Source organism: Miniopterus schreibersii, assembly GCF_964146895.1.
Source record: "Miniopterus schreibersii genome assembly, chromosome: 13".
Lineage (NCBI taxonomy): Eukaryota > Metazoa > Chordata > Mammalia > Chiroptera > Miniopteridae > Miniopterus > Miniopterus schreibersii.
The window spans coordinates 52,167,641-52,195,637 of NC_138113.1; the positions used below are offsets into that span (position 1 = coordinate 52,167,641).

General features: G+C 37.0%; 1 protein-coding gene across 2 annotated transcripts in view; it reads left to right on the forward strand.

Annotated features, from left to right (window-relative positions):
* The window catches only part of EIF5B (eukaryotic translation initiation factor 5B), a 60,973-nt gene that overhangs the window by 658 nt on the left and 32,318 nt on the right, over nucleotides 1-27,997 (forward strand). For both annotated transcript variants that reach the window (XM_081156960.1, XM_081156961.1), the window contains exons 2-8: nucleotides 10,672-10,797; nucleotides 10,896-10,980; nucleotides 11,618-12,293; nucleotides 13,820-14,037; nucleotides 14,623-14,773; nucleotides 23,760-23,858; nucleotides 27,161-27,250. In XM_081156960.1, the coding sequence (XP_081013086.1) occupies nucleotides 10,672-10,797; nucleotides 10,896-10,980; nucleotides 11,618-12,293; nucleotides 13,820-14,037; nucleotides 14,623-14,773; nucleotides 23,760-23,858; nucleotides 27,161-27,250 (1,445 nt within the window). The remainder of the gene's footprint in view (nucleotides 1-10,671; nucleotides 10,798-10,895; nucleotides 10,981-11,617; nucleotides 12,294-13,819; nucleotides 14,038-14,622; nucleotides 14,774-23,759; nucleotides 23,859-27,160; nucleotides 27,251-27,997) is intronic.

The window sequence follows — 27,997 nt, forward strand, 5'->3', positions numbered from 1 at the left end:
TGTGCCCGCAGCCAGGTTTTTCCACTTTGGAGCCTCTGGGGTACGTTGGAGGTGTTTAACACTTAACTCCCTCTTGATTTCATCTCATTTGGATACAGTTCTCAATTATTTAAGGGCTGGTAGTCCAGACTCCATGCTTTTCGCTTCCCTTCTTCCGGCCAGTCTCTTGGTGATTTCTTTGCTCTCTAGCACCTCCCCTAAGAAAGGAGGAGGAGATGGAACCCACCAACCAGGGTCTCCCCTTTCTCATCAGTTAAAAGGCTTTTTGCGGGGAGGTAGTACCCCGTGATTTTGCTAACTTTTCTGTGTCATCTTCCGATCGAGTCTTTTTACTCTTTTCATTGAAAAGAGTTTACTCCCTGGGAGTGAAAAACATCTGTTACCGTTCACCTTTTATATCCCTCAACCTGACTTAGTTTAGATACTTCGGGGGAGTAAGGTAAATTAAAACAAAAACAAAAACAACCCGTGATAGTTCTTCTTCATTCTGCCTCAAAACGGATATGTGGTCTTGAAGTTCAAATAAGAATACTGATTATAAGTTGGGATCCTAGATTGTTTCCTCACCTAGCACTCATCTAGCTGATGAGTGAAATTAAAAGATACCAAGGTGAGTCTTGTATTTCAGTTACAGGTCCATTGGAGGAAGTTAATTGGTTTGAGAAATAGAACTTAATTGTTAAGCAGACAGGATAAGTTAAAAAAAACACACACAAAAAAAACGGCAGGATTCTGGGTGATTTAATGGGACAAAAACTTCTCTTTTGACAGGATGTTTTGATGCGTGGGATACTTTTTTCCTTCAGCTGTATACACGAAATAGATGAGTATAAGAAGCTTCAGGTGCCAGTTACCTGGCTTCAACCATCTAACAATGACCAATCCTGTTTCATCCACCTGTTGGGTATTATCAAGTATCCAGTCAGTTTTGTAATTTCACTGATTCTCGTAAAAAAATTTTTTTTAAACAGTTGGTTTTGTTCAGGATTACAGAAGCCTGTTCTTTAGGTTAAAAAGTAAATGTATATGTTGTTATTTTACTTACAGGTGTTTTTTTTTTACTTTCCAAACTCTCTAAACAGAAAAAATACTATTCACAGGGTAGAGATTGTGTATTTTTAGAGGAAAGTATGTCTCTTATTGATTCATAAGGCTTTTCATGGATGATGTCAAGTTTAAATTGCAAACACAGGAGCCTGTTGTTAAAAGATTGGTTTGGAAGTGTAGAAGGAATACTACTGTTTTTTTGGGGGGGTGTTTTTGTTTTGTTTTTATCCCGGCTCAGACCAATCTGTTGTCTTTATTTTTTGGCACATCTTGAAGGGGAAGTGATGGCAATATAATTTAAAAAGTTTTCTCAAATTTTTTTCTTCATGGACTCCTTTGCTTGATGCTGTTAAAATTGTATGTAAAAAATCCTGAGGTTTTGCAAGAGAGTCCTTTTTGGCCAGAACTACTGGGCCTTTTTACTTTGGTGTTCCATGTAAGGTATTTTGGATGGGGGAGGGAAGTGTCACTGCTTTGTTAGTTTATTTTTACCTTTTGTGTATTTAAATAGTATAGGCATACCTAGTTTTATTGTGCTTTGCAGATACTGTGGTTTTTGTTTGTTTGTTTATGTTTTGTTTACAATTTAAAGGCAAGATCCTCCAGCAAAAAGATTAAGACTTGCTCAGTTGATGGTTATTATTTTTAGCAATAATGTGTTTTTTAATTAAGGTATGTTCATTTGTTTTTTTTTAGACATAATGCTGTTGCACAGTTAATAGACTCCTGTATGGTATGAACATAACTTTTGTATGCACTTGGAAACCAGAAAATTTGCGTGACTTACTTTATTGTGATATTTGTTTTATTGCAGTGGTCTGGAACTGAACCCAAAATATCTCCAACGTCTTCCTGTACTTTCTTCCAGAGTATTTTGAATATTTGTAAAAGGAACAAAAACACAGACTGGGAAGAAAGTCTAGAAGGAGAAAGTCCTATTTTAGCATTAACCTTGTTTGTATAAAATGAGATATTACCTGGTTTTACTCTCTTGTATGAACATCTCCACTTTTAAAGACTTTACATTCATCCCAGCTCCTCTTCCCCAACCAACCTCTCTGAAGTAGAGCATGTTTCTGGCCAGGTAGAATTGGGTGAGAAATGAACAGCTGTTTATTAGTTATCAAGATAAGGCATTGAGCAGCTTTTCCGTACTTGGAAAGAGTATAAATTACTTGACTGTTTCAATTCTTACAGTCTTACATTTAAATCCTTATTTTAACTTTTTAGCCACTTTTGTTCATTTAAAATTAGATTTTATTTAATCTGAGTATCTAATTTTATTCAGATAGCATATGTTTTGTTATACCAGTGACTGAACTTTGTTTAAAGACTAAGTTATAGAATTTTGTTGCAGCTTATGTAATTCTGAGAATGAAGTTTTGATAGGGCTTTCAGCAAGTGATCCTGACTTTTCATTTGACTGGGAAAACTCTTGATGAGACAGGGGGTGGGATTTAATATCTAAAATTCATAAAGAATATAAGGCTAATATTTTCATTTCTTCCTATGACCTTCCCAGTCATCAGTTTATATAATGGGACCTTATCTTATGGGAACTTGCATTCTCTAGAGATGTCCTACTGTTTCCATTTACACAGTATGATGGATATTTCTTACTAATGTGTGCAGAGAAAAGGGCCTCGATTATCTACTTTTTCATAATTAGCCTTCAAATCTTCATTCTGGTACCCCTCCTTTGTTTGGATCCCCTAAATCTGGTAGTTATATTTTTCAGGTTATAAGGAATATAGTGTGTCACCACAATTAATGGGCCCAGCACCCCCCCCACACACACACACACCTCTCCAAAGGATATAGAGGAAAGGAAGATAATTATTTCAGCTATCCCTCAGTCATACATTGTGGAGGTGGAGATGTCACTCAGGAACTAGAAGGTCTTTCATGACTCAGTTGAGTTCTGGGGTATCTTCAGCATCAGATTATTTGTTGCTGTGGTTCTCTACGCCAGTGGTGAGCCGGTATAGTAACTCCACTATTCTTTGCTTTTAACTGGTACAGGTAATGCTCCTGTCATTACTGGCAAACTTTTTTCTTTCTTAGGATTTCTGCCTATCTGAGATAGCTGCCTAACCTTTAGATGCTTGCCCTAGTGTCATACATTCATCCTGTCCGTCAGGGTAGCATGGTCCCTCCCTTGTGATAGAAAACAACAGTGATCTGCTTGAGGAACCTGTCCAGAAGAGGCTATGAGTATAGCCTCCAGAACTTCCCAGAGAGGGGGTGGTCCAAGTAGCAAATAGTCTTAATTCAACAAAGGAATTTATTTCTCACCTGTATATATTTGAATTAATTAAAAAAAACCTATCTGCATAGTTTAGATCAGGAAAAAAATGCTTTATCTGAGAGTTCTCTTAGCTTGTTCCTACACTGGTACTTTAGGAAATTGGCATATTGCTGGAGGGGAAGAATTCCTAGTTTGCCATAAATGAATAAGAAAGCAGATGAACTGTTGTTAGCCTATTCTGTACTGGTGATCTCTATGGAGAGCTGGAGCTGATGCAGCTACTTTTTTTTTTAATATGTTTTTATTGATTTTTTAAAGAGAGGAAGGGAGGAGGGAGAGAGAGAAACTTTGATGCGAGAGAGGAACATTGGAGGCCACGTCTATTGGTTTCCTGCTGTACACTCACTGACCGGGGATCAAACCTACAACCTAGATATGTGCCCTGACCAGGAATTGAACCCGAAACTTTTTGGTGTACAGGACTATGCTCCAGCCAACTGAGCCACCTGGCCAGGGCTGATGCAGCTACTTTGATGTTACTTACTCACCAGTTGTACATTACTTATCCTTCAAAGCTTATTCCAGTCTTGTAGTTGATTGATCTGTAAGGTGGGCAAAGCATTGTTTAACTGAGGAACTGAGTGTCAGTGGTTAGGTTAGAATGGCAGTTCTCAGAATTTTGAATCCTAAAACTCCTGTAAATTACTAAGGAACCCAAAATGTTTTTTCTATTTCTATGTGGGTTATATTTATTAGTACTTATATTACAGATTAAATGGAAAAGTTCTTAAAGTATTTATTAATTTAAAAATAAAAGTAAACATATTACATATTAATAAAATTATTAAATAATCATTTTAAAAAATGAGCGATTAAACATTTTTACAAACCTCTTTACTGTTTCACTTATTAGAAGATAGCTTCTCATCTGCTTGTGCCTTCTGTCTGTAGCACCATCATATGTCATGTGGCCTCTGGAAAACTCCACTGTATAGTTGGAAGAAAATGAGAGTTAAAAAGGCTAATAGTCTCTTGGTATTATTTTGAAAATAGTTTTGACCCTTGAATTAATTTAGACTCCTGAACAGGTCTTGGGACCTACTTTGAGAACTGCTGGTGTAGGGATTCCTAAATTAGATTTAGGCATTTGTGAGACATATTCCAAGCTGTTTGACCATTATTATTACTGTTTGCCCAACAGGTGCTTAGAGTGCTTGATGATTATCAAGGACAACTTAAGGTATCAATGGGCCTGTTAATATAATGCTCTTGATATTTTACCCCATTAGATATTCTTTTCTTTAATGTAATAGGTGAATTTATTAAGGTCTATTAAAAATCTGTGAGGGTTGATTTTAATTGGGAGTCAATTATTTGGTATATTTGACATTTTTGTATTATTGAATCATCCCATTCAAGAAATGTATTGTCTACTTAAGTGCCATATATGTTGGTCAACAAATAATAATATGACATATTTCTGTATTAATTTAATTGCATATCAGTAAAATTTTATAATTTTCTTCACTTGAGTCTTTAGAATATTTCTTACTTGGTTTATTTCTAGGTATCTTACAGTTTTGGTTGCTGTTAATGTAATAATTTTTCTTTTTTTTCTTGATAAATAGGAAAGCTTTTTCAAGATGGTTGGTTGTCTTGTGTCTCACCAGCTTACTGAGCTCTTAGGAGTAGCTGTGTAAAGGGTGAGGGCTAAGTTGTGATTAGGTTTTTGGTTTGTCTAATGTATAAATAGTGAAGGGGGAGAGCGTGGAGAAAATTAAAGACGTAGCAGCATTCAGATGTTTTAGTTAGTGACACACAGATGACTGCTTTTTTACTTTCCTTTCTATCTTATGCCTTGTAACAAGTGTGTACAGTCAAAGAAATTTTAGTACAAAATATGTAAGTATTTTGAAACTGTATTAAACAGTATTGAAATAATCACAGTATACTACTTGCCCTAGCAGTGACCACAAATTTACATAACTTGAATAATGAAACACTTAATGTAGAACCAATAACCATGCTGTAACTAGATTGAGAATCTGGGAGGAAGGAAAAGGAATAAAGATCTAAGAACTACTATGTAACATACAGAAGGGGAAACTGGGATTTACCATAATGATATACTTGAGGCTTAGAGCCGCTCAGCTATCGAGCAACACTGGACTCAAGAACCTGTTTTTTTACTGTGCTCTACCTCTTAATGTAAGCTGTCATATTAGAGGTTAAAGAGGGAGAATTACAATATGACATCAATTGATGCAGAAAGCTTTGGACAAAATTTATCACCCATTCATGATAAGAACTCAGAAAACTCAGAGTAGAGGGAAATTTTCTTCAACTTTACAAAGAACCAAAACATCTACAGCTCACATATTTAGAAGTGAAAAACTGCTTCCTCCTGAAATTAGGAGCAAGGCAAGGATGTTCTCTTTTATCACTGCTATTCAACATAACACTCAAAAGTTCTAGCCAGTGCAGTAAGGAAAGAAAGGAAGTAAGACATACTGATCAGAAGAAAACAAATAAAACTGTTTCTGTATGCAAATGGCATGATATATCTAGAAAATCTCAAAGAACCTATTATTATAAAAGTCTTAGAACTAATAAGTGAGTTAGCAAGGTTATAGTAGACCAGATCAGCATAAAAATACCCAGTCACATTTCTGTATATTAGTAATGTGCATGTAGAAACAAATAAAAAATATTACTACCAGTTATAATTAAATGGTAGCCTGGCTGGCATGGCTCAGAGGTTGAGCATCGACCTATGATTCAGGAGATCAAAGTTCGATTCCCAGTCAGGGCACATGCCTGGGTTGCAGGCTAGATCCCCAGTAGGGGATGTGCAGGAGGCAGCCAATCAATGACTCTCATTGATGTTTTTATCTTTCCCTCCTTTCTGAAATCAATAAAAACATTTAAAAAAATAAATAAATAGAAATTAAATGCTAGTTTTGTGAAAATTACAAAACAGTGATGAAAGAAAGCAAGATCTAAATGAGAAACAGTGTTCGTGGATTGGAAGACTCAATAAAGATGTCAGTTCTTTTCAAATTTATATACAGTTAACTCAGTTCTCCTCCTCCCCCTCCCTCAGGGAACTTTTCACCGTTTTCCCCACACAGTTTTTTGTTTTGTTTTGTTTTGTTTTGAATCCTCATCCAATGATATGTTTTTATTGATTTTAGACAGAGTGGAAGGAAGGGAGGGAAGGAGAGAGAGAGAGAGAGAAACACCTCATGAGAGACACATCATTTGGTTCCTTCCCATACTCAACTTGACCAGGGGTCAACCCATGACCTAGATATGTGTTCTGACCAGGAATCAAACTCAAAACCTTTTTTTGGTGTACAGGATGATGTTTCATCTAACTGAGCCACCTGGCAGGTCTCCCACACAGTTTTTAATGAAATAACTTACAGCCTAATTTCAGGAAAAAGATGAGTTTAAGGCAAAGAACACAATTTCTATTAAAATTTCAGCAAGTTTTTTTTTAAATGTATACAGGATTATTATTTTTTTTAAATCTTTATTGAAAGTATTAAAGAATATACAGGATTATTTTGAAATTATTTGAAAAGTCAAAGGAATTAAGAATGGGTAACACAATTCTGATCATGAATAAAGGGGAAGGAATGACTCCACCTGATTTCAAGACTTACTGTATAGCTGTATTAATCATGACAGGATGTTAGTGCCAAAGGGAAAGACAGATCAGTAGACCAGAATAGGGAACACAGAAATAGCTCTGTAGTGGTAGTACAGCTGATTTTTGACAAAGGTGCAAAAGCAATTCAATTTAGGATGAAAAGTCTAAAATATTGCTGGGGCAGTTGGGTACCCATAGGCAAAAGAAAACAAAGATCAAAGTGAATTATAGATTTAAATATAAAACAAAGTACACAACTTTTAAACAACAACATAGGTCAAAATTTTCAGGACCTAGAAGTTGGTGAAAATTTCTTAGTCATCACACCAAAAGTATGATCCATAAAGAAAATACTTGATAAATGGTACTCATAAGAATTCAAAATTTTTGCTCTGATAGAAACCCTGCTAGTGGATGAAAAAACAAGCTATAGACTGGAAGAAAATATAGATAACCCACATATTTGACCAATGACTCATAGAACATATATAGTTCTCAAAACTCAACTTTAAAAAAAAACCAATTCAATTAGAAAATGGCTAAAAGATATGAAGAGACATTTCACTGAATAGTATGTATGAATGACAAGCACGTGAAAAAATTTAGCCTCATTAGCCTTAAGGAGATGCAAATAAAAACTACGATGAGTGATCACCATAACAACAAATACTGGCTGGGATATGGAAAAAATGGAAATAACCATACATTGCTGGTGTGAATATTAAATCGTAAAGCCACTTTAGAAAATAACTTGGCTGTTTCTTAAAAAGCCACACAAAATACAGCTTCATGTTTTAAGGCCATTAAGTTACATTTTTCTATCTTGATGGAGTAACGTGGCCTATGAAAACACTGAGTTGAATACAGTAGAAAATTGCCTTTTATTTCTCTAAGTCTGTAGTAAGTTTAGAATAAAGGATTAGCGGCTGTAATGGGAAATATTAATAGGAATATTATAGCTTTGATACAGGAAAAAGTCTGCAGAAAGACATGCTTACAGAAAAATATTTGTACAGATTTCTTAATGATGTTAAAGCTTTCATTATCAGTGTGACTGGATTTTAGATTTGACTCTACTGAAATCTTAAAGCTGTAATTTGTAGTGGGTAAGTACAGAAGTAGGGCTGAAAGTGTAGGTAGAGTATGGTTTAAAGTTTCAGATGAAATCACTGATGTTATATGTGTGTCACTTTCAGGACCTGTTGTAATATGGTTGACTTTTTGGACCTTCTGACTCTGGGGCAGGAAGTTCAGTATGCACTGAAGGAACACTTTAGAAACCATTGCAGTTAAGAATGTTAAGTCATGTTGCAAATCATTGATATATTTTGTAGCTATGTTTGAATTTTTCAAACAAATAGTTTTCAGAAACTTGATTATTTCTCATTTTCTAGGTGTAATTCTGGTGTCAGGTTTGGGCTTGAGTTCCTATTATGCTACTTTCTAGCTGGGCAGCCTTTTGTAAGATCATCTTTAAGCTTAACTTCATAGAGTTGTTAATGAGGAATAAATGACATAATATATAGTATTTCTAGTGGTTGGTGGGCACAACCACTGATGCACGATAAGCTCTCAAAACCTGTTCATCTTTTATTACTTGCCGGAAGAAGCCTTTCTGAGTCAGCAGCATACACATGTAGACCTATCTATCATATTATTCTAGAGATGTTTGTTAATGAATACTCTGGAAGTATAGCCATTCACAAGCTATTCTGAGGACATGAATATAGTTTGGGTGAGGGCTGACAAATATTTGGAGGTTAGGTGCCAAACTTCAATCATTAGCCATCTTCCCATCTCCCCCTGTTGTCAGAAGCTGCGATAGTGCGCAGTATTGACAGAGATGCTTTTGGAGGTACTGCTGGTTGATGCTGGGCCAGACTTGGGTTTCTGTTACCTGGCGAGAGCTGAGACTCGTCCTTGATTCTTCCTTCCTCTCTATGTACATCCAGTTGGTCACTTAAGTGATGCTTATTGATCTTCTTAATGTTAATCTGACTCACATCTTCATTTTGCCTGCCACTGCTGCAAATTAGTGGGTCATTGTTTCTCATCACAGTTAACTGAAAGCTCCCTGACTGGTCTTCCTGCTTCCTATCTAGTTGGGATTCTGCCCTGCCCATCATCCTAGAGGTAGCTTTTGAAGAGGCAGATTTGATTATGTCAACAGGGTTAAGAGCTGTAATTGTGGAATCAAACTTTCTGGGTTCATATCCCATCTCTACCTTGTGTGATCCTGGGCAAATTCTCTGTGCCTCAGTTTTTTCATTTATTAAAAAAAGAATAACTTTAAATCTGACCCACAGTCACCTGGAAAGATTGCCAAAAATATACTGTGTATCTCCCACTTCAGTTTCTGATCACCTAGATCTTGGGTTGTGGGGTCAAGAAATCCATAATGTACAAAATGTACAAAAAGTTTCTTGGTTGGTTCAGTTACCCTTTTTTTATGTGTCCTCCCGAGGCACCATGCACTTTAATGCCTTTAGGTTTTTTACTCTGTCTGATATGCAAACCCTCTTTGCCTGGCTGGCTCCTGTTCCTCCTCCAGTACTTGGTTCCAGGCTTCTCTGCTGGGAAGCATCTAACGTTCATTCTGGATTTGGTATTTTAGGAAGTCACCACCAGTGCAGCAGTTCAGTGTTCTGTGATCCTCCTCAAATACACTGTCTACAATAAAGCATAAAAAGGATATTTCAACTCTGTCCAACAATTTATAAAAGCATTAAATTTCTTATGGCACTTAGCATTTTGCAGTGCCTGGTTTACTGGTTTACTGTCTCTTCTACCAAGTTCCTTGAGGATAAGTCCTATATCCTCAATGTATTCTAATATAATTTTAAAATTATATCTACATATAGTTAAAAGTTATTGTCTTTAGAAATTCTCTTTACTGAAATGAAATCTGTTTATAATAAGGTGTCTATCAGTGGGGACCATGTTGCATGAGGCCTTAATTTTCTTACCGTATCATTTATTTGGATTCATCCACTTTTTCTACTATATATCTCAGACTGACCTTGGTTTTCTGTAGCTTTAACTGGAACTTAGTTGGTTTTACTTCAAGTAATATTGGTAGGTGAGGACATTGAGGGGTGGAACCAGAAACAACCAGGAATGTAAAAGGCTGTGAGCAAGGTTTGTTCTAGATTTTTTGGCGCTTTACTTGGTGAGGCATTCCTAATTCATTTGTATTTGGATGTGTGGTTTGTTTTTGCTCAAACTTTGTGCCTCTTAGTTTTCCCATTGGTAAAATGAGATAATTGACTAGATAATCACTAAAACTCCTTCCAGCTCTAAAATTTTCATTATTCCAAGTAAAAATGAATAGGTATCCAAATATTTAGGTGTTGATATTGATAATCAAGTAAAAAGACTTGTTTTATCCTTTAAAATCTCTTTTATAAATAACTCCAGACACACACATAAACTTTGGTATCAACAAAACTTAATTTCCATTTCTTGATTACCCGGAGCACTTCATTATATAGCTCTTTCTGATTTAAATGTAACTCAAAAACTTTATTGAAGCAGATGCAGTGAAGCTGATAAGTAGATATAACTGAAGAGTTGTCATGAAAGCTTGCCAAATTATTTTTCTCAGTGGGCTGCTAATTCATGATAAAGCCTAAAATGATTTTTTAAAAAGTTTCTCTGTAGGTGAATGTGCTCCATTATTTTGCTCTCGAGTAACATTTAGATCTTCTTTGTTTTCATTAAGTGCCAAGGATGACATTGATCTTGATGCCTTGGCTGCAGAAATAGAAGGAGCTGGTGCTGCCAAGGAACAGGAGCCTCAGAAGTCCAAGGGGAAGAAGAAAAAGGAGAAAAAAAGGCAAGACTTTGAGTAAGTATACTTCAGATATATTTGCTTCGTAATAGTTTTGGTACTAGATTCACTTATAAGCTAATTCAATGCCTCAAATATATTTTAATCTTTTCTAGTGAAGATGATATCCTGAAAGAACTGGAAGAATTGTCTTGGGAGGCTCAAGGCATCAAAGCTGACAGAGAAACCGCTGCAGTAAAGGTGAAAGATGGTTGTTACCCAGCCCTGCTTCCTAGTGCCAGTTTTAGAGAGCTGCTTTTGGAAACTTTTCAGCAGAGTGTGTGTATTTAGATAAAATTTTTTATAAATTCTGATACCAACAGGGAAAGCTAGTTTTAGGAAAGAAATAATGTCTTTTAAAACCTTTTATAGATAGAAAGATACTCTGTTTGGGAATCTAAAGGTATTTTGGGGCATGCTGCCTGTTCATAAAATTGGTATATTTGGAGATAGAACATTTCCTGTCTCCATTTTCAATTTCTTATATTATTTCCTTTTCATTCTTTGAATTTGGAGAAGCCTCAGAGTAATGGGGAAATGATAGGTATTTCTGTTATTTCAGTTTCCTCCTTAGGCTTTGCATGCCCTTTGAAGAAGTCTGTAAATGTGGACTGTCATTAGTGCTGGCCTTAGAGCACCTGGGTTCTGACATTCACTGTGAATGTGAGGTGGGCCTGAGGCCTAGGCTAGCTTCTGCCACTTGGTTGAGGTTTATATCCTTATAACAAGAACCTTATTTTGAAATTATTTTTCCATATGTACTTAAATATTTGAGGAATCTCATTTATTTTAAAACAAAATATAACTGTTAATATTTCTAACAATGGAAATTTTTTAGCCAACAGAAAATAATGAAGAAGAAGCGATCTCAAAACATGATAAAAAAAAGAAAGGACAGAAAGGCAAAAAACAAAGTTTTGATGATAACGATAGTGAAGAATTGGAAGATAAGGATTCAAAATCAAGGAAGACTGCAAAACCGAAAGTGGAAATGTGCTCTGGAAGTGATGATGATGATGATTTTAAAAAACTTTCTAAAAAAGCTAAAGGGAAAGCTCAGAAAGCAAATAAAAAGTGGGACGGGTCAGAGGAGGATGAGGAGAGCAGTAAGAGAATCAAAGAGCGCTCCAGAGGGACTTCTTCGGGGGACAGTGGTGACGACTCCGATGAGCTTTTGCAGTCTAGGAAAGGACAGAAAAAAAACCAAAAGAATAAGCCAGGTCCCACTGCAGAGAGTGGGAACGAAGAGGAAGACTCCTCCTTCAAAATTAAGACAATGGCCCAAAAGAAGGCAGAAAAGAAAGAGCGAGAGAGAAAAAAGCGAGACGAAGAAAAGGCAAAACTACGGAAGTTGAAAGAAAAAGAAGAGTTAGAAACTGGTAAAAAGGATCAGAGTAAACAAAAAGAACCTCAGAAGAAATCTGAGGAGGAAACTATAAAATCCAAGGTGCCTCCTGATAGTGGAGCAGCCCCTGCCTCTGACGAGAAAGGAGAAGCACCCATAGCCGCTGAAGGTTGGTAAAATTACCGTGGAAAGGGCAGAAGGCTTGGGTTCATATTTAGTCCAAGGTTTGACCACTATGCCCCAAAGTAATTTTCTTATTTGTCCTTGGTTATAATGATGCTTAATTGTAAGAGAGCCTTTTAAAAACTACATCTATGTACTCTTCGAATTGATATTTATTGTTAAACATTTATATATAATACGAAATGTCTTTCAAGTGGTTTTTACACAGACTAGGATTTTTATAGACTTTCACTGTGAAAAACAATTTTTTGTTGTTGGTAGAGTGGAAGTTACCTAATGAAAAATTTATTCTTCCCTTTGATAACTCAGTGTTAGGCAATATCTGAATTCTTCCCTGTTTTTATATTTCTTTAAAATACTTTTTTATGGATTTTAGAGAGAGAAACATTGAACTGAGAAAGAAACAATTGTCTGTCTCCTGCACACCACTTACTGGGGATCATGCCTGCAACCCCAACATGTGTCCTAACTGGGAATCGAACCAGTGACCTTTTTGGTGCATGGGATGATGCTCCACCACCTGAGCCACCCAGGCCAAGGCTCTTTCCTGTTTTTAAAAACCCAATTCAACCTGTGAAATAGAAAAATAAAAACATGCTAAAATTAATTAACATCTTTTAAGCAATAGTGAGTCAGTTTTTTGTTCCAGAACTAATTAACCAAATACAAGCTTTCTAGTTAAATTTCCCCCTTAGTTGGAATGAAACTAAAGATCAAATGATTCACATAGTTTTTCTTTAGTAAAACTTTTTTTAAAAAATATATTTGTATTGATTTTTAGAGAGAGAGGAAGGGAAAGGGGATAGAGAGAAAGAAACATTGATGAGCGAAAAACATCATCAATTGGCTGCCCCCTGCACGCCCCTCTACTGGGGATTGAGCCGGCAACCTGGGCATGTGCCCAGACCAGAATCAAACCAGTGACCTCTTGGTTTATGGGTAAACACTCAACCACTGAGCCACGCCAGCCGGGCAGACTAGTAAAACTTTTAATAGGAAAATTGACATAGACTTTTTTAACCACTTGAAATATTATCTGGACATATTTGAAGAGAAACACCATGTAGGTAGCTTTATAATCTTTAGGGTTTTTTACCATAATACTATAGAGTTCTTTGAGTATGATTACCTGTATTTTTACATTTTCTCCTAATATCTTCAGATTGGTATCATTCATATTATTCCCATTTTAGAGAAGCAAAACTAGCTAAGAATTGAGGCAGGAATTCAGACAGTATGGATTAAGAGCTACATTAGATACAGTGTATCTCCTCCCCGCTGACCGTCTCTCAGGACAACTCAGCAACAGGAGCCTTGCAGGCTTCTAGGGGGTTCACTTGGTGTTCTCAGCTGTTTTCGGTGCTCAGTCCCCCTGTGCTCTCCGGGTCCCTGACACCTACAGGCTCTAGCCTGCTGCTGGCATCCGCTCCAGCCCATTAGAAGCCTGGGGTTTGCTCATCGTTGCCTTAGGAAACGCTTTTAGAAACACTTGCCTCTGTTCTGTTTTGGTAGATGACAACGAAGGGGACAGAAAGAAGAAGGACAAGAAGAAGAAGAAAGTGGAAAAGGAGGACAGAGAGAAGGAGAAGAAGAAAGGCCCTAGCAAGGCCACGGTTAAAGCTATGCAGGAAGCTCTGGCCAGGCTGAAGGAAGAGGAGGAGAGACAGAAGCGCGAAGAGGAGGAGCGCATTAGGCGGCTCGAGGAGCTGGAGGCCAAGCGTAAGGAAGAGGTATGTGTCCGCGACGCTGCTGGTGCTGACGGTGCGCTTAACTTGGGCATCTCTTCTCTGTGCAGCATCTCTAAACTTGCAAATCTGTTGTTCTGATATAAGTAATGATGAGAAACAGAAAATTGTACCTTTTTTTCCTGAGGTACAGACAGAAGTTGCTTAGGTAGCATTGCCAACATAGTCTGTTCTCATGTGATGATAATCATTATGTACACCCTGGCTGGTGTTGCTCAGTGGTAGAGTGTTGGCCCATGCACCAAAGGGTCACAGGTTCGATTCCCAGTCAAGGGCACGTACCGGGGTTGCAAATTCATTCTCCGGCCCTGGAGGGGTGCATGCGGGAGGCAACCAATCGATGTTTCTCTCTCCCTTCCACTCTCTAAAACTCAATGTAAAAAATATCCTTGGGTAAGGGTTAACAACAACAACAAAAATCATTATATACAACATTTAAAATATTTTCATTTGGAATCTCCTAAATACTTTGCATGTATCTCAAAAGCTTTGTTCGAAGCTTGGATTGTTTACGTTTCAGTTTTATAATTGAGCTAGTATAACTTTTGTTTGATATATATATTTTTATAGGAAAGATTGGAACAAGAAAAAAGAGAAAGGAAAAAGCAAAAGGAAAAAGAAAGGAAGGAACGCTTGAAAAAAGAAGGGAAACTTTTAACTAAATCTCAAAGAGAAGCTAGAGCCAGAGCCGAAGCTACCCTTAAACTTCTACAAGCTCAGGGTAAGTAGTATTTTTAATTAATGGAAGAGTCTAGAAGCTTCTTTCATACAGTTACATCTTTATAATGGTCAAAAGGACATTGAATTGTATCAGAACAATTCCTATGAAAATGCTGTGAAAAAGTCCCATAGTGAGAGGTGGTATAATTACCTTATTTGGGAAGATGACATGTTTACATACTATGTTAAAATTTTATGTGTAAATGATAGTATGTCTATAAAAAACTTTTTTTGTCCCTCAAAATAAAAATAGAGAATATAGTGAAATGAGTCCCCATTTACCCATCACTCAGTTTAAATAGTTATCAGTATATACCACTTTTGTTTTGTCCTCTACCCACTTTTTTTTCTGGAGTACTTTAAAGTAAATTTTAGCTACCATATCATTTTACTCATACTTTACTTTAGCATGTATCCCTAATAAGTAAGGACAGTTTGCATTTTAACATGAGTAGAGGACATGTTCTATCTAGCATCTGATTTTCTGTCTATTTTAAATTTTTTCCCACTTGTCTCCAAGTGTCTTTTATAGTTATTTTTTTCAAATCAGGATCCAGATTAGAACCACACATTGCATTTGGTTAATAGGTCTGTCTCTTACTGATACTACTACCACCCCTCTTTTTCACGTGCCATTTGCTTGTTGAAGATACTGGATTCTCTAGAATTTCTTATATTCTATGTGATTTGTCTAATTGCACTTGCCTGGTGTTGGCTAATATACTTCTCTATCCCTTGTAATTTTTTTTTTTTTTTTTAATTTTACAACTTTTTATTGCAGGACTACAGAGAAACTACAGATTGATTGATTGATTGATTGATTGGTTTTTAGAGGGGAGTGCAGAGAGAGAGAAACATGGATCTGTTGCCTCTCGTACGTGCTCCAGCCAGGGAATCGAACCCACCACCTTTTGATGCAAGGGACAATTCTCCAACCAATTGACCCACACTGGCCAGGGCTATCCCTTGTAATTTCTTAGATCTAGCAGCTTGGCTACTTCCTAGTGGTGCTGTGTGCTTGCTGTTGCCTCGTGTGAGGAGGCATTAAGAGAGGGAGAAAGGAAGGGAGAAAGAGAAAGACACATTGATTCGTTGCCTCTCGTACATGCCCTGTCTGGGAATCGAACCCTCGACCCTCTGGTGCATGAACAACACACCAACCTAATTAAGCCACACTGGCCAGGGCTCCATTGATTTTTTTTACCTGGTAATTTTAATGTTCAATTGGTGATCATTGCCTATATACATTATTTCATTAGGAATTGCAGAATTGTGATATTCTATCATTCCATCTGCATTTTTAACTAGAATTTTTCTCTGAAGAAAAACTGCCTGAAATACAGTTTTATAAAGGAAAGTCGGGATAGATGCTTGATTCTTTCCCTTTATTAATTTTCAAAATGATAAATGAATGCCCTAGCAACCTCCAAAAGGTTATTTTGGATGTATGTCGTATTATTTTAATGGTTTTTGTTGGTTGGTTTACTCGATTGTGGGTTTTTTTTGCATAATCCAGTCACCTTTTTCACCTAATCCCCCTCCCCTCTGACAGCTGTCAGTGTTCATTTTAATTGATGTGTTTTCATCTCAAGAAGTCATTTATGTTTTGTTTTGTTTTTTAATCTTCACTCAAGGACATGCTTAGAGAGGCAGGGAGGGAGAGAGAGACACACACATTGATGTGAGAGAGAAACATCCATCTGTTGCCGTCCGTATTTACCCCGAATGGGGACAAAACCTGTAATCCAGGTATGTGCCTTCATCAGAAATCGAACCAGCAACCTTTCAGTGCACAGGATGATGCTCAACCAACTTAGCCACTCTGACTGGGCCATTTATGTTTTTGATACTAAAATTGTACCATCTTTGGCCAGCAGGAGACCATTCAGGCTTGTGCCTGTGACTTTCTCATATGCCTACAATATTCTTTGATCTTTTCCTTGCTTTCTAAATACAATGAGATATCTCAGATTCATCTTGCACATTTTTCTGCTCTAGACCTGGAATCAACTATTTACCTAAGGAGCCTTGTTTCCTTTTAGTTTAGAGGCCACAATCTGAACATATAATTATATTTTTGACAGGTCAGATGTTTTAAAATAGTGTCTGCTGCATTGAGAAGAATATTATTAGGACCTTCCTTAATTTCCTGTTCCTGCATTCTACAGATTTTTATATTACAGAGTGATGTTGGTGTGTGCTGTAATTACAGCAATAGCTAGCATTTAGTACATATTTAGTGTGCAACTAATTCTGTAATAAATCTTTGACATTGTCTGTTTCCTCATAAAAATCATGCAGATGTTTTTATTCCATCATATAGATTAAGAAATGCTCAGAAAGCTTAAACAGCTTGCCCAAGGTCCTAGAGCTGAGATTTAAATTGATGTGCATAACTGCCTCTTTATTCTGTATTATATCTTCAGCTGGGAGCAGTGCATTTAGAGAAACACAAATCTTAGATTTCAGAAAATTTTATTCTTAATCGGGGATATAGCTTTTTAAAAAATGAAATTAGAGAGCAAATTTGAGTACAGCTAGCACCCAAATATCATATTTGACTGGTGACTGTCCTAAAGAAATTAGGATGGGACCAAGCAGAAGTAACTTGCCAGTCTCAGAAATGCCGTTTGATGGAGTAGTTTGACTTGTACTTAACAGATTAGATGAAAATCACAATTTAAAATGATGAATTCAGCAGCGCTTGTTAGAACAGGCTTAAAAGAGATGGTTTCTCAAGTGATATCTCTGGTCCTAGTCCCTTTTCTGATGCTTCATAGTGTTGCCCAATGTTTGCCCTTTTATTGTTTCGCTATTATCTTTTAATAAACTCCAAACTCCTTACCTTGACATTAAAGGCCCTCCACTGTCCGCTACAATGTTTTGTTATGTTTTACTATATCTTTCAAAGCTACCTTGATAGGTAGAGATTAGTTACACCATTTATTACCTAGAATACTATACAACTTATTTATTGAGCCTAAAATGTATTCTTAGAAATTATAGGTACCTACATAGATATTTTCAGGTAATTACTCTGAAATGTGTCAAAGGTTACCTTTCAACCTGTTTTGTAGCCTATAACTGCTAAGCACATAGCAAGTACTTTATATATAATTTGGAATTAACTTCAGGCAAAGAGCTTCTGCAAGAACATAATTGTAGTGTCTTAGTTTGCAGGGTGAATGGAATGTCTGGACATGCATAAGTCTTGGTTTTGATTACAAATGCAACAGTTTACTAAAGAGTTTCTAACTAGAATTCTTCAGTAAATTCAGCTAAGTCTGAGGTGTTGATGGGACCACCCTTCAGGCCATCCAGCTCACAGTTTTCCCCCAAGTCCATGCTTTGACTTACTGAATGTAGGCTGCAGGGATAGGAAAAACCCCAGTCAACCTTATTTCCACATTCTTAGGAGGTTTTATCCTGTTACTTTGGTTTGTTTAATATATTTGTCTTATCAGAGTGATTGATGGCTCTGGTTTTACAATTCTAACCAACCTCATCATTTACATCATACATATATACGTTCATATTTAAAATTAGAACATTTTAAGTTATTTTCCTTTTTTAACAACTTCATTCGAAAACCCAAAGTAAATAGTTTTTTCTGTCGTCTTATGAAATTTCTGCCCTTAGTGAGATACTGTGTCAGTAACCCAACAGAAGTGAAGAGGAACCTCTCTTAGGAGTTTGTTATAGGAATGGAGAGGAAGGTGCAATAGAGAACCATTCCATTTGAAGCTCTGTGCCTCTGAGATTCATTGTTGACAGATGAAGATCTCATCTCCTAAGATTCAATAATGTTATTTGCAAATCAGATTTGACATTTGCTCTGCCATGTCTTATTTTGACTAAATTTATTTATTCTTATATTTTAATTAGAAGATATTAAAACAAATGTCCAAAAGTGGATAAGAACCATGAATTCAAACAAAAACTAATTACTGACATGATCTTTTTTTTTTATTTTTTTATTGATTTTAGAGCAATGGAGAGAGAGAGAGAAACATCAATAAGAGAGAGAAACATCTATCAGTTGCTCCTACACACCCCTCACTGGGGATTAAGCCTGCAACCCGCACATGTGCCCTGATGGGGAATTGAACCAGTGAGCTATAGGTGCATGGGACGATGCTCAACCAACCGAACCATGCTGGCTAGGGCACTTTTTTATTTTGAATAAGCCACTTTTAATTAAACTTAACTTTTATTTGCTTTTAACCAGCTATGAGGCTGGCCTTGGTTGATAGTTGACTAACTTCATTTTGTAGTTGTAGTGCAAACTTCTGTTATAGTTTTCTATTTCTCCTGTAACAAATTACCCTAAACTTAGTGACTTAAACCAACACAAATTATTATCTCACAGTTCTGTAGATCAGAAATCTGACATGGGTCTCACTGGGCTAAGGTGTCGGCAGAGCTACATTCCTGGGGAGACTGGAAGACTCCATTCCTTGTTTTCTAAAGGCTACCCACATCCATTCCTTGGCTCATAACCCCCTCCCTCCATCTTTAAAGCTGCCAGCCTTGCGTCACTCTGTCTGTTCTCCCATAGTTACAGATCCCTTTGACTTCGGCCTCTCCCTCAGTGAAAGGTTCTTCACCTTTAGGGATTTTTGATTACAGAGCTTGCGTGGATATTCCACAGTAATCTCTCCCATCTCATTGTCCTTAACCTTATTCACACCTTTTTTGCCACATTAGGTAACATACTCAGGGTTAGGGTTAGGACATGGGGCTATTTGGTGGTGGGAGGTGGCATTATTGTATTCACACACTTTAAACTTATTTTCATTTTACTTGTGAGTATTACAAATGAAACATTTTGTTTGTGAGTGCCATGCTTCAATCTCTTTCAAAGGCCAGAATCTCTTGTAAATACAGGTTGGTTAGCATAGTACTCTGAATAGTGCAGCAGGCTATCTGATGCTATTTATTTGCCTTGCGTCTTGTCACATTAGTCCTTAAATTTGAGAGTTCAAGCCAAATATGGCTAGTAATCATAATTATGATGAGAACATACATTAATGGTGTCAGATTTTGCATTACCTAGTAAAGCAGTGTTTGGAAGAGTAAATGTTGAATTAGAATCTCCTTGTATCTCTGCTATTCCTATCAGATTGCCAGGAGCACTTAGTCTGAAGGGAAAAGGAGAGGTTAACAGTTCTTGTACCTGTGGCGTCACTTTGGCTTTTTTACTTTTTTGCTTTCTATTTCAGTTGTTTATAGCCCCAAATTTATGGAATAAGTAATGATAATGGAGCTTTCTGTGGACCTTTTGGGGATGTGGGGGGAAAAGTTCCATAGTTTTCATTTTTTCAGCTGTAAAATTTTTAAATTGCTTTGTTCACTTTGAATTGAATACATTATTGCGTAGTAGGGTTTTGTTTTTAAATATATCTTTATTAATATCAGAGAGAGGAAGGGAGGGAGGGAGAGAGAGAGAGAGAGAGAGAGAGAGAGAATCATCAAATAGCTGCCTCCCTCACACCCCCAACTGAGGATTGAGCCCGCAACCCAGGCATATTCCCTGACTGAGAATCAAACCTTGATCTCCTGGATCCTGAGCCATGCCTGGCCAGGGGAGTAGTAGTTTTTTTCTAACATTAGAGTGGTGTACTTTTTGTTACTTCTCTTTGGCCAGAAGAGACACAGAGAAGGGTCTGTGATGTCTGACAAGTTTGAAGGGATTCCCCTTGTTTTTTTGTCCCCTTATCTTTTGCTCTTGTGGCCAAATGGCTGCTCTACTTACATGAAAGTTGACGGCATAAAATGTAAAGTTTTACGAGTACCTCATCTTGTTGGCCAGAGGAACCAGATAATGGGGCTCCTGGAGGAGGACATGGGAAATTGTGGAGAAGAGAGAAATGGAGCAAGCAGTTTCTATAATTCTGTGTATGAACTGACATAAGTCCTGGGTTCAGCATAGAACTGTGTGTGCTTTGAACAAACCCAAAGAAACATAGCCAAAGCTTCAAGTACCATGATATAAACCACTGCCGTAGGCTCAGACTTACCTCTGAATGGCTCATGTGCCAAGTAAAATATTCTAAGTATACTGTGGAAAGTCAGTTATGAATATTCTCATTTCTACAGTGACCACTAAGTAAGATTAACCCCAAAAGGTAAGTTATAGGGGAAATCTAAAAATATTCAAATAATCCCAAGGAAAGCAGAAAAAGGGAGAAAGGGAACGGGAACAGAGGAACCAACAGAAATCAAATAATAAAATAATAGACCTGAAACCAAGTGTATTATTAATTAGGTTAAATATAAATAGTCTGAACATCAATTAAAAGAGATTGTTGGAAAGAACAAGAGCCATCTATGTGCTACCTACAAGCCATCCACATTAAATATACTGATAGAGATAGGTTCAAAGCATACAAACAGGTATCAAATAGCTGGAGTTATGTCCTGGCCGGATGGCTCAGTTGGTTGGAGCATCATCCCATGCACCAAAGGGGGTTGCGGGTTCAGTTTCTGGTCAGGGCGCATACCTAGGGTGCAGGTTCGATTGCAGGTTGGGGTGTGTATGGGAGCCAACCAATTGATGTTTCTCTCATATCAATGTCTCCCTCCCTGCCTCCCTCCCTCTAAAATCAATAAAAAATATCCTTCAGGTGAGGATTTTTAAAAAAAAAGCTGGAGTTATTAAAACATTAATCCTAAGTACACTTAAGAACAAGTAAAATTACCAAGAATAAAGAAGTATGTTACATAATGACAAAAATGGAATTTATCAAAAAGATATAACTATGCTATATGTGTATACATCTAACCATAAGTTTACATCAAGCATTCTCCATGATAGATCATTTTTTGAACCATAAAACAAACTTTAAAACATTTGAAAGAATTAAATCACATTATATATGTATATTTACATCTATAAATTTATATATTTTTATAATATATTTGTTTATACATATTTATACTTATATGATATATGTTATAAATACCTAATATAAGTATATATGCATTTTTGGATCAAAACAATTAAACTGACCTGGCTGGTGTTGCTAAATGTTTAGAGCATCAGCCCCCACACTGAAGGGTCGCAGTTTTGATTCCCAGTCAAGGGCATATACCTGGGTTACTGGTTCAATCCCCAGTCCTGGTCGGGGTACGTGCAGGAGGCAACCAATCAATATGTATCACATCGGTGTTTCTCTGTGTTGTGTGTGTGTGTGTCACCTGTCTCTTTCTCTCTGTCCCCCCCTCCTTTTTTTTCCTCCCTTTGTTCCACTCTCTCTAAAAATCAATGGGAAAAATAATCTCAGGTAAGGATTAACCAAAATAAAAAGAATTAAACTAGAAAAGAATAATAGAAACATACAAAGGAAAATCCAGGAATATTTGAAAATTAAGCAATATATACTTCATATTGACCCATGAGTTCAAGAAGGAGTCTCATTGAAAATTAGAAAGTATATTTAAAATATTTTAAAAAAATAGGAAGTATGTTGTTGTTTTTTTATAAAAAAAGAAGATACAGCACAATAAAATTATGGGGGTATAGCTAAAGCAGTGCTTAGAGGGAAGTTTATAGCATTAAAATGCTTCTTTTAGAAAAAGAAAGATTGTGTATCAATAGTCTAAGTTTCCCATCCTACAAAACCAAAAAATACAAGAGCAGAGTAAGCAGAAAGTACAGAAAGTAATATAATAGAAAACAGAGAATCAATGAAGCCAAAAACCAGTTCTTGAAAAAAAATCAATAAATTGATAAACTTCTAGACTGACTACAAAAAGGAAAAGCTAAGATAAATTATTGATATCAGGAGTGTTAGGGTGGGGGAAGAGATCATTACAGATCCTGTAGGTATTAAAATGGTACGGGAACACAGTGAGCAACTCTATACTCATAAGTTCAAATGCTTAGGTAAAATAGGTGCAAACTACCTAAACTCACAAAGAAATACATAACCTGGATAGTCCTATATCTACTGTAGAACCCCTTTAACTGTGGAAGATATAGTCCAAGACCCCAGTGGATGCCTAAACCCATGGACAGTACCCAAACCTATGTGTATGTTTTTTCCTATACATATATATCTCTGATAAAGTTTAATTTATAAATTAGACACAGTTTAACAACTAATAGAAAAATTATAGCAGTGTACTGTAATGAAAGTTATGTGAATGTGATCTCTCAAATTAAGACTACAATAACATCACTACACATTTATTAGAATACATAAATTAAAAAAATCAAAACATCTGCTTTGACCTAATGCTGTTGAGGATATAGAATAATTGAAACTCTCATACATTGCTGGTGGGAATGCAAAATTGTAAAGCCACTTTGGAAAACTGGGCAGTTTCTTAGAAAATTAAATACATATTTCCCACTCCAAAATATTTATCCCAGAGAAATGTTCACAGAAGAACGTACATACAAATATTCATATTAGCTTTATTTATAAATGTCAAAAGCTAGAAACAACTCAAATGTCCTTCAACTGTCTACTGAATAAAGAAAGGAACTGTGTTCCATCAATACAATGGAATGCTACTCAGCAGTAAAAAGAAATTAAGTATTGGTACATACAGCAAAGAGGATGACTCAACACCCCTTAAGATGACAGTAAGCAGACTAAGGTTCATTTCTGTAACATTTGGAAAATGCAAATCTTTGAGGAGGGACAACAGGTCAGTGCTGCCAGGGGCTAAGGATGTGAACAGGGTTTGACTACACCGAACTGCACAGGGTGATGGAATTTTCTCCATCTTCATTGTGATAGTGGTTGCAGAACTTTATCCATTTGTCAAAAATCATAGAACTGGACGCCAAAAGAATGGAATTTTAATGTATGTAAAATTTATAATACCTTATGTAAAAATTTTTTCCTTGAATGTTCTTTTTTATATTTTAGGGTATGTATCTCTGAGGTGAATAAAGTGATATTTGTTTTAAGTAGTATTTCTTAGGTGACATACAAGTTAGTATAAACCTGAAGTTTTCCATTGTTATCCCTCAGGTGTTGAAGTGCCATCAAAGGACTCTTTGCCCAAAAAAAGGCCAATTTATGAAGATAAAAAGAAGAAAAAAACTCCACAGCAACTAGAAAATAAAGAAGGTTTGTATACAAAGTAGTCTGTGATTTAGAAACATTTTTATTTGCTTTTCCCACACTTTAAAATAGAATGTCTTTGAAAAAGAAATCAACAAATCAGAATTGCATATTAAAACTTATATTTTTATACCTTATTTCTTTTTTTGTTATTCTCAACTGATTCAAATGATAGGGAGATGAAAAAGTACTTGTGTTTTAAAAATCTGGATCCTACCCTATGAATAACCTTTTATTTTTATTTTATTTTTGTATATTATTTTATTTATTTTTTTATCTTTATTGAGATTATTACAGATGTTTCCCTCGCCTTTTTCCCCCATCTTTGCCCCCCTCCATTCAATTCTAACCCACCCCAGGTCTTCACCACCGAATTATCTGTGTCCATGGGTAATGCATATAGCATATATGCATATAAGTTCTTTGGTTAATCCCCCCCCTCCCCCCAGTCCCTCTGAGATGCATCAGTCTGTTCCATGTTTCCATGCCTCTGGTTCTATTTTATTCATCAGTTTATTTTGTTCATTAGATTTCTTATTGGCTCATTTTGATTTTTAGATTCAGTTGTTGATAGATATGTATTTATTGCCATTTTATTGTTCATATTTTTTATCTAATTTTTTCTTCTTAAGACCCTTTAACATTTCATGTAATACTAGTTTGGTAGCAGTGAACTCCTTTAGCTTTTTCTTGTCTGTAAAGCTCTTTATCTTACCTTCAATTCTAAATGATAGCTTTGCTGGGTAGAGTAATCTTGGTTGTAGGTTCTTGCTTTTCATCACTTTGACTATTTCTTGCCACTCCCTTCTCATCTGCAAAGATCTGTTGAGAAGTCAGCTGACAGTCATATGCTTTTTTCTTGCTGCTTTTAAGACACTCTCTTTGTCTTTAACCTTTGACATTTTAATTATGATGCGTCTTGGTGTGGGCCTCTTTGGGTTCATCTTGTTTGGGACACTCTCTGTGCTTCCTGGACTTCTATGTCTCTTTCTTTCAGCAAGTTAGGGAAGCTTTCTGTCATTATTTTTCAAATAGATTTTTCAGTTGCTCCATCTCTTCTCCTTTGGGTACCCCAATGATGCTAATGTTGGTACACTTGAAGTGTCCCAGAGGCTCCTTTCACTATATTTTTGGATTCTTTTTTTCTTTTTGATATTCTGATTGGGTGTTTTTTGCTTTCTCATATTCCATATCACTGACTTGATTCTTGGGGTCCTTTACTCTAGTGTTGATTCCCTGTAAATTATTCTTCATTTCAATTAGTGTATCCTTCATTTCTAACTGGTCCTTTTTTATGTTGTTGATGTTCTCACGAAGTTCCTTTAAGTTGTCATTAAGTTTCTTGGGCATCCTTAAAACCATTGTTTTGAACTCAGTTTATGTTAGTTTGATTGCTTCCGTTTCATTTACTTCTTTTTCTGGAGATTTCTTCTCTTCTTTCATGTGCAACATGTTTGTCTCTGCATTTTATCTGTTTCCCTGTATTTATTTCTATGTATTAGGTAGAGCTGCTATGTCTCCTGGAATTGGTAGAGTGGCCTTGTGTAGTAGGTGTCCTGTAGAGTCCAGTGGCTCAGCCTCCCCAGCTGTCTGAGCTGGGCACTCTAGATATGCTCCCATGTGAGCTGAGTGTACTATCCTGTTGTAGTTGAGTTTTGATTGCTGTTGGCATCACTGGGAGGGATTGACCTCCAAACCAATCAGCTAGGAGGACCAGCAGCACCACTACCTGAGAACTGCTGTGCAGTAGACACCCCTATGGAGCAGGACTTGCTTCAGTGGGGCTTTGGTGCTCACCGACTCCGCCCCTTGAGTGTGTCACTCACGGATGTGGTAGGGTTGTAATCTGGCATGATCTGAACAGGCCCATCTGGTGCACTGGCTCTGTGATCCTCCAGGGAGGTCCAAAGTCATCTACTGCGTGTACCCTGCCTGGGGCTACCTGACACAAGCTGCAGAGTGATCTGCAGATGACTGTACTTGTATTGGCCTTGGAGGTGCCCAGTGGAGGCCAAGCTGTGAACCAAGGCAGGTTGCTGCTCGTGCCGGTCCTGGGGCCACTTACTGAGAGGTGGTATACCAGCATGCTGAGGCCAGCTGCTGCTTGTTTGATTGGTTTTAGGAAAGTCTGAAGCCTGATCCAGGACAGACCATTTATATGGAAAAACCACTGGAAACAGCTTGGTAGGCCTACAAATTGGTGGAGCAGGATCTCAGGGAATCACCAGGACAGGGCAAACAGTGTGATCCAGGTTGATGGAGACTTAGATATGGTTTCTGTCCATCGGCTCTGTGGTGGGGAGGTCTCAGCAAAGGAACAATGACCTCTGCCAGCACTTTTGTCTGGGAGGAAGCTGCCCCCCCCAGCTCTTGCCCTGATGCCAGACAATTTAGTTCCTCCCCATATGTCCCTGGATCCTTCCAAGCTGCTGCCCCAGTGCTGGAGCTCAGAGGAAGTGAGTCAGAGTAATACTCTGTGCAGGCCCTTTAAAAGGAACTGCCTGGGGCCCTAACAGCCTTTGTGTCACTCAGCCAGTCCTTGCTGGTTTATACAGCCCGAAGTTATGGGGTCTGGTCTTCTCGGTACCTGGAACCCTGGGCTGAAGGGTCTGGTTTGGGACTGGGACCTCCGCAGCCAAGATATCCTTCCCAATTAAATAACGCCACAAGTGGGTGTCAGACCAGTTTGTTCCATGCCTCCGCCCCTCCTACGAGTCTCAGTATGGTTTCTTCTTTAATTCCCTAGTTGTAGGACTTCTATTCAGCCACACTTCAGGCAGTTCTGAATGTTGGTTGTTCTATAGTTTACTTATAATTTTGATGTGATTATGGGAAGATGCGAGTACCTATGCTTTTTACCTATGCTGCCATCTTGACCTACCCTATGAATAACTATTCTTAACTGAAAAGTACAACTATCATTCTTCTTTATTTATTGATTCGAAAGAGAGAAAAACATCAAGTTGTTGTTCCACTTGTTTATCCATTCATTGGTTGATTCTTGTATGTACCCTGACCGGGGATCAAACCCGCAACTTCAGTGTATCAGAACGACTCTGAGCTACCTGGCCAGGCCACAACTGTCATTCTTAGTTTTTCTTTTTTGCTTGGTGTTCTATAATTTTATATTATGTTCCTTGAGCAGGAAGTAAAACTGTTTTCTGTAAAATATACAACTAATATTTAAACATCTTTTAACTTGATAAAGAACTTAGTTTTACACTAATGTTTTTTCAATACTTAACAGAATATCCTAACAAAAATTATGTACTGAAAAAATATTAACTTGTTTTCTGCCCTTTACTCAGTGTCTGAGCCAATAGAATTAAGTGCTGCTGTAGAAGCTGTGGAACAAGGAGTTCCTGAAAAAGAAGAGTCACCACCTCCTGTTGAACCAGGCCAGTAGCATTGACTAATAAGTTCCTGTTAAGTAGAGTTGGTGTGTCAAAAGGTGTCTTAGTTATCACTAGTTTGGGAAAACCAAATATCTGGCAGGTTGGCCTTCTTTAAAAATAGTCCTTCCTAAATCATTTCATTCCACTTTGAAAAAGTGTAGAAGTGAGACTTGGATCATTTCTTTTTTTTTTTTTCAGAAGTGCCTGTAAAATTTTTGTACTGAGGATAGAGGTTTTTGGGTTTTCTCTGTTTCTATTGTTTGGCCATAAATCTTAGGTGGTGCCAAGAGGACCAGAAGTTCTTTATTTAATCCATCCAAAACAAATTAGAAGCAGTTTTAGTTAGAACTTTTTAAGAGCCATAAAAGTTTGCTTTTTTAAAACCTTCTTAGAGGTCAGCCTTTATTTAGTAAATCAATTCAGTTTATTCAGTGTTTGTATTTTTAGGTTGAAGAAAGTCTCTGGCTTTCCTTTTTCTTTTTTTTAAAGATAAACAGTGTTCTCATTCATGAGACTAGATATTGATAGGAGAGCTGCAGGCTAGCATAATGTATGGTAAAATCAACAGATCTCAAGTGTTCACAGACAGCAGTGAGAGTGGAAACATTCAAGGATGTCAAGACTGACCCACACCAGTGAAAAATATTATTGATAGTAATCCCCCCTACCTGCCCTCATCATTTCTCAGTGTAAAAAAATCATTTGGACATATTTCAGCTTAGCATAATGAAATTCAAGAAATTCAGGTTG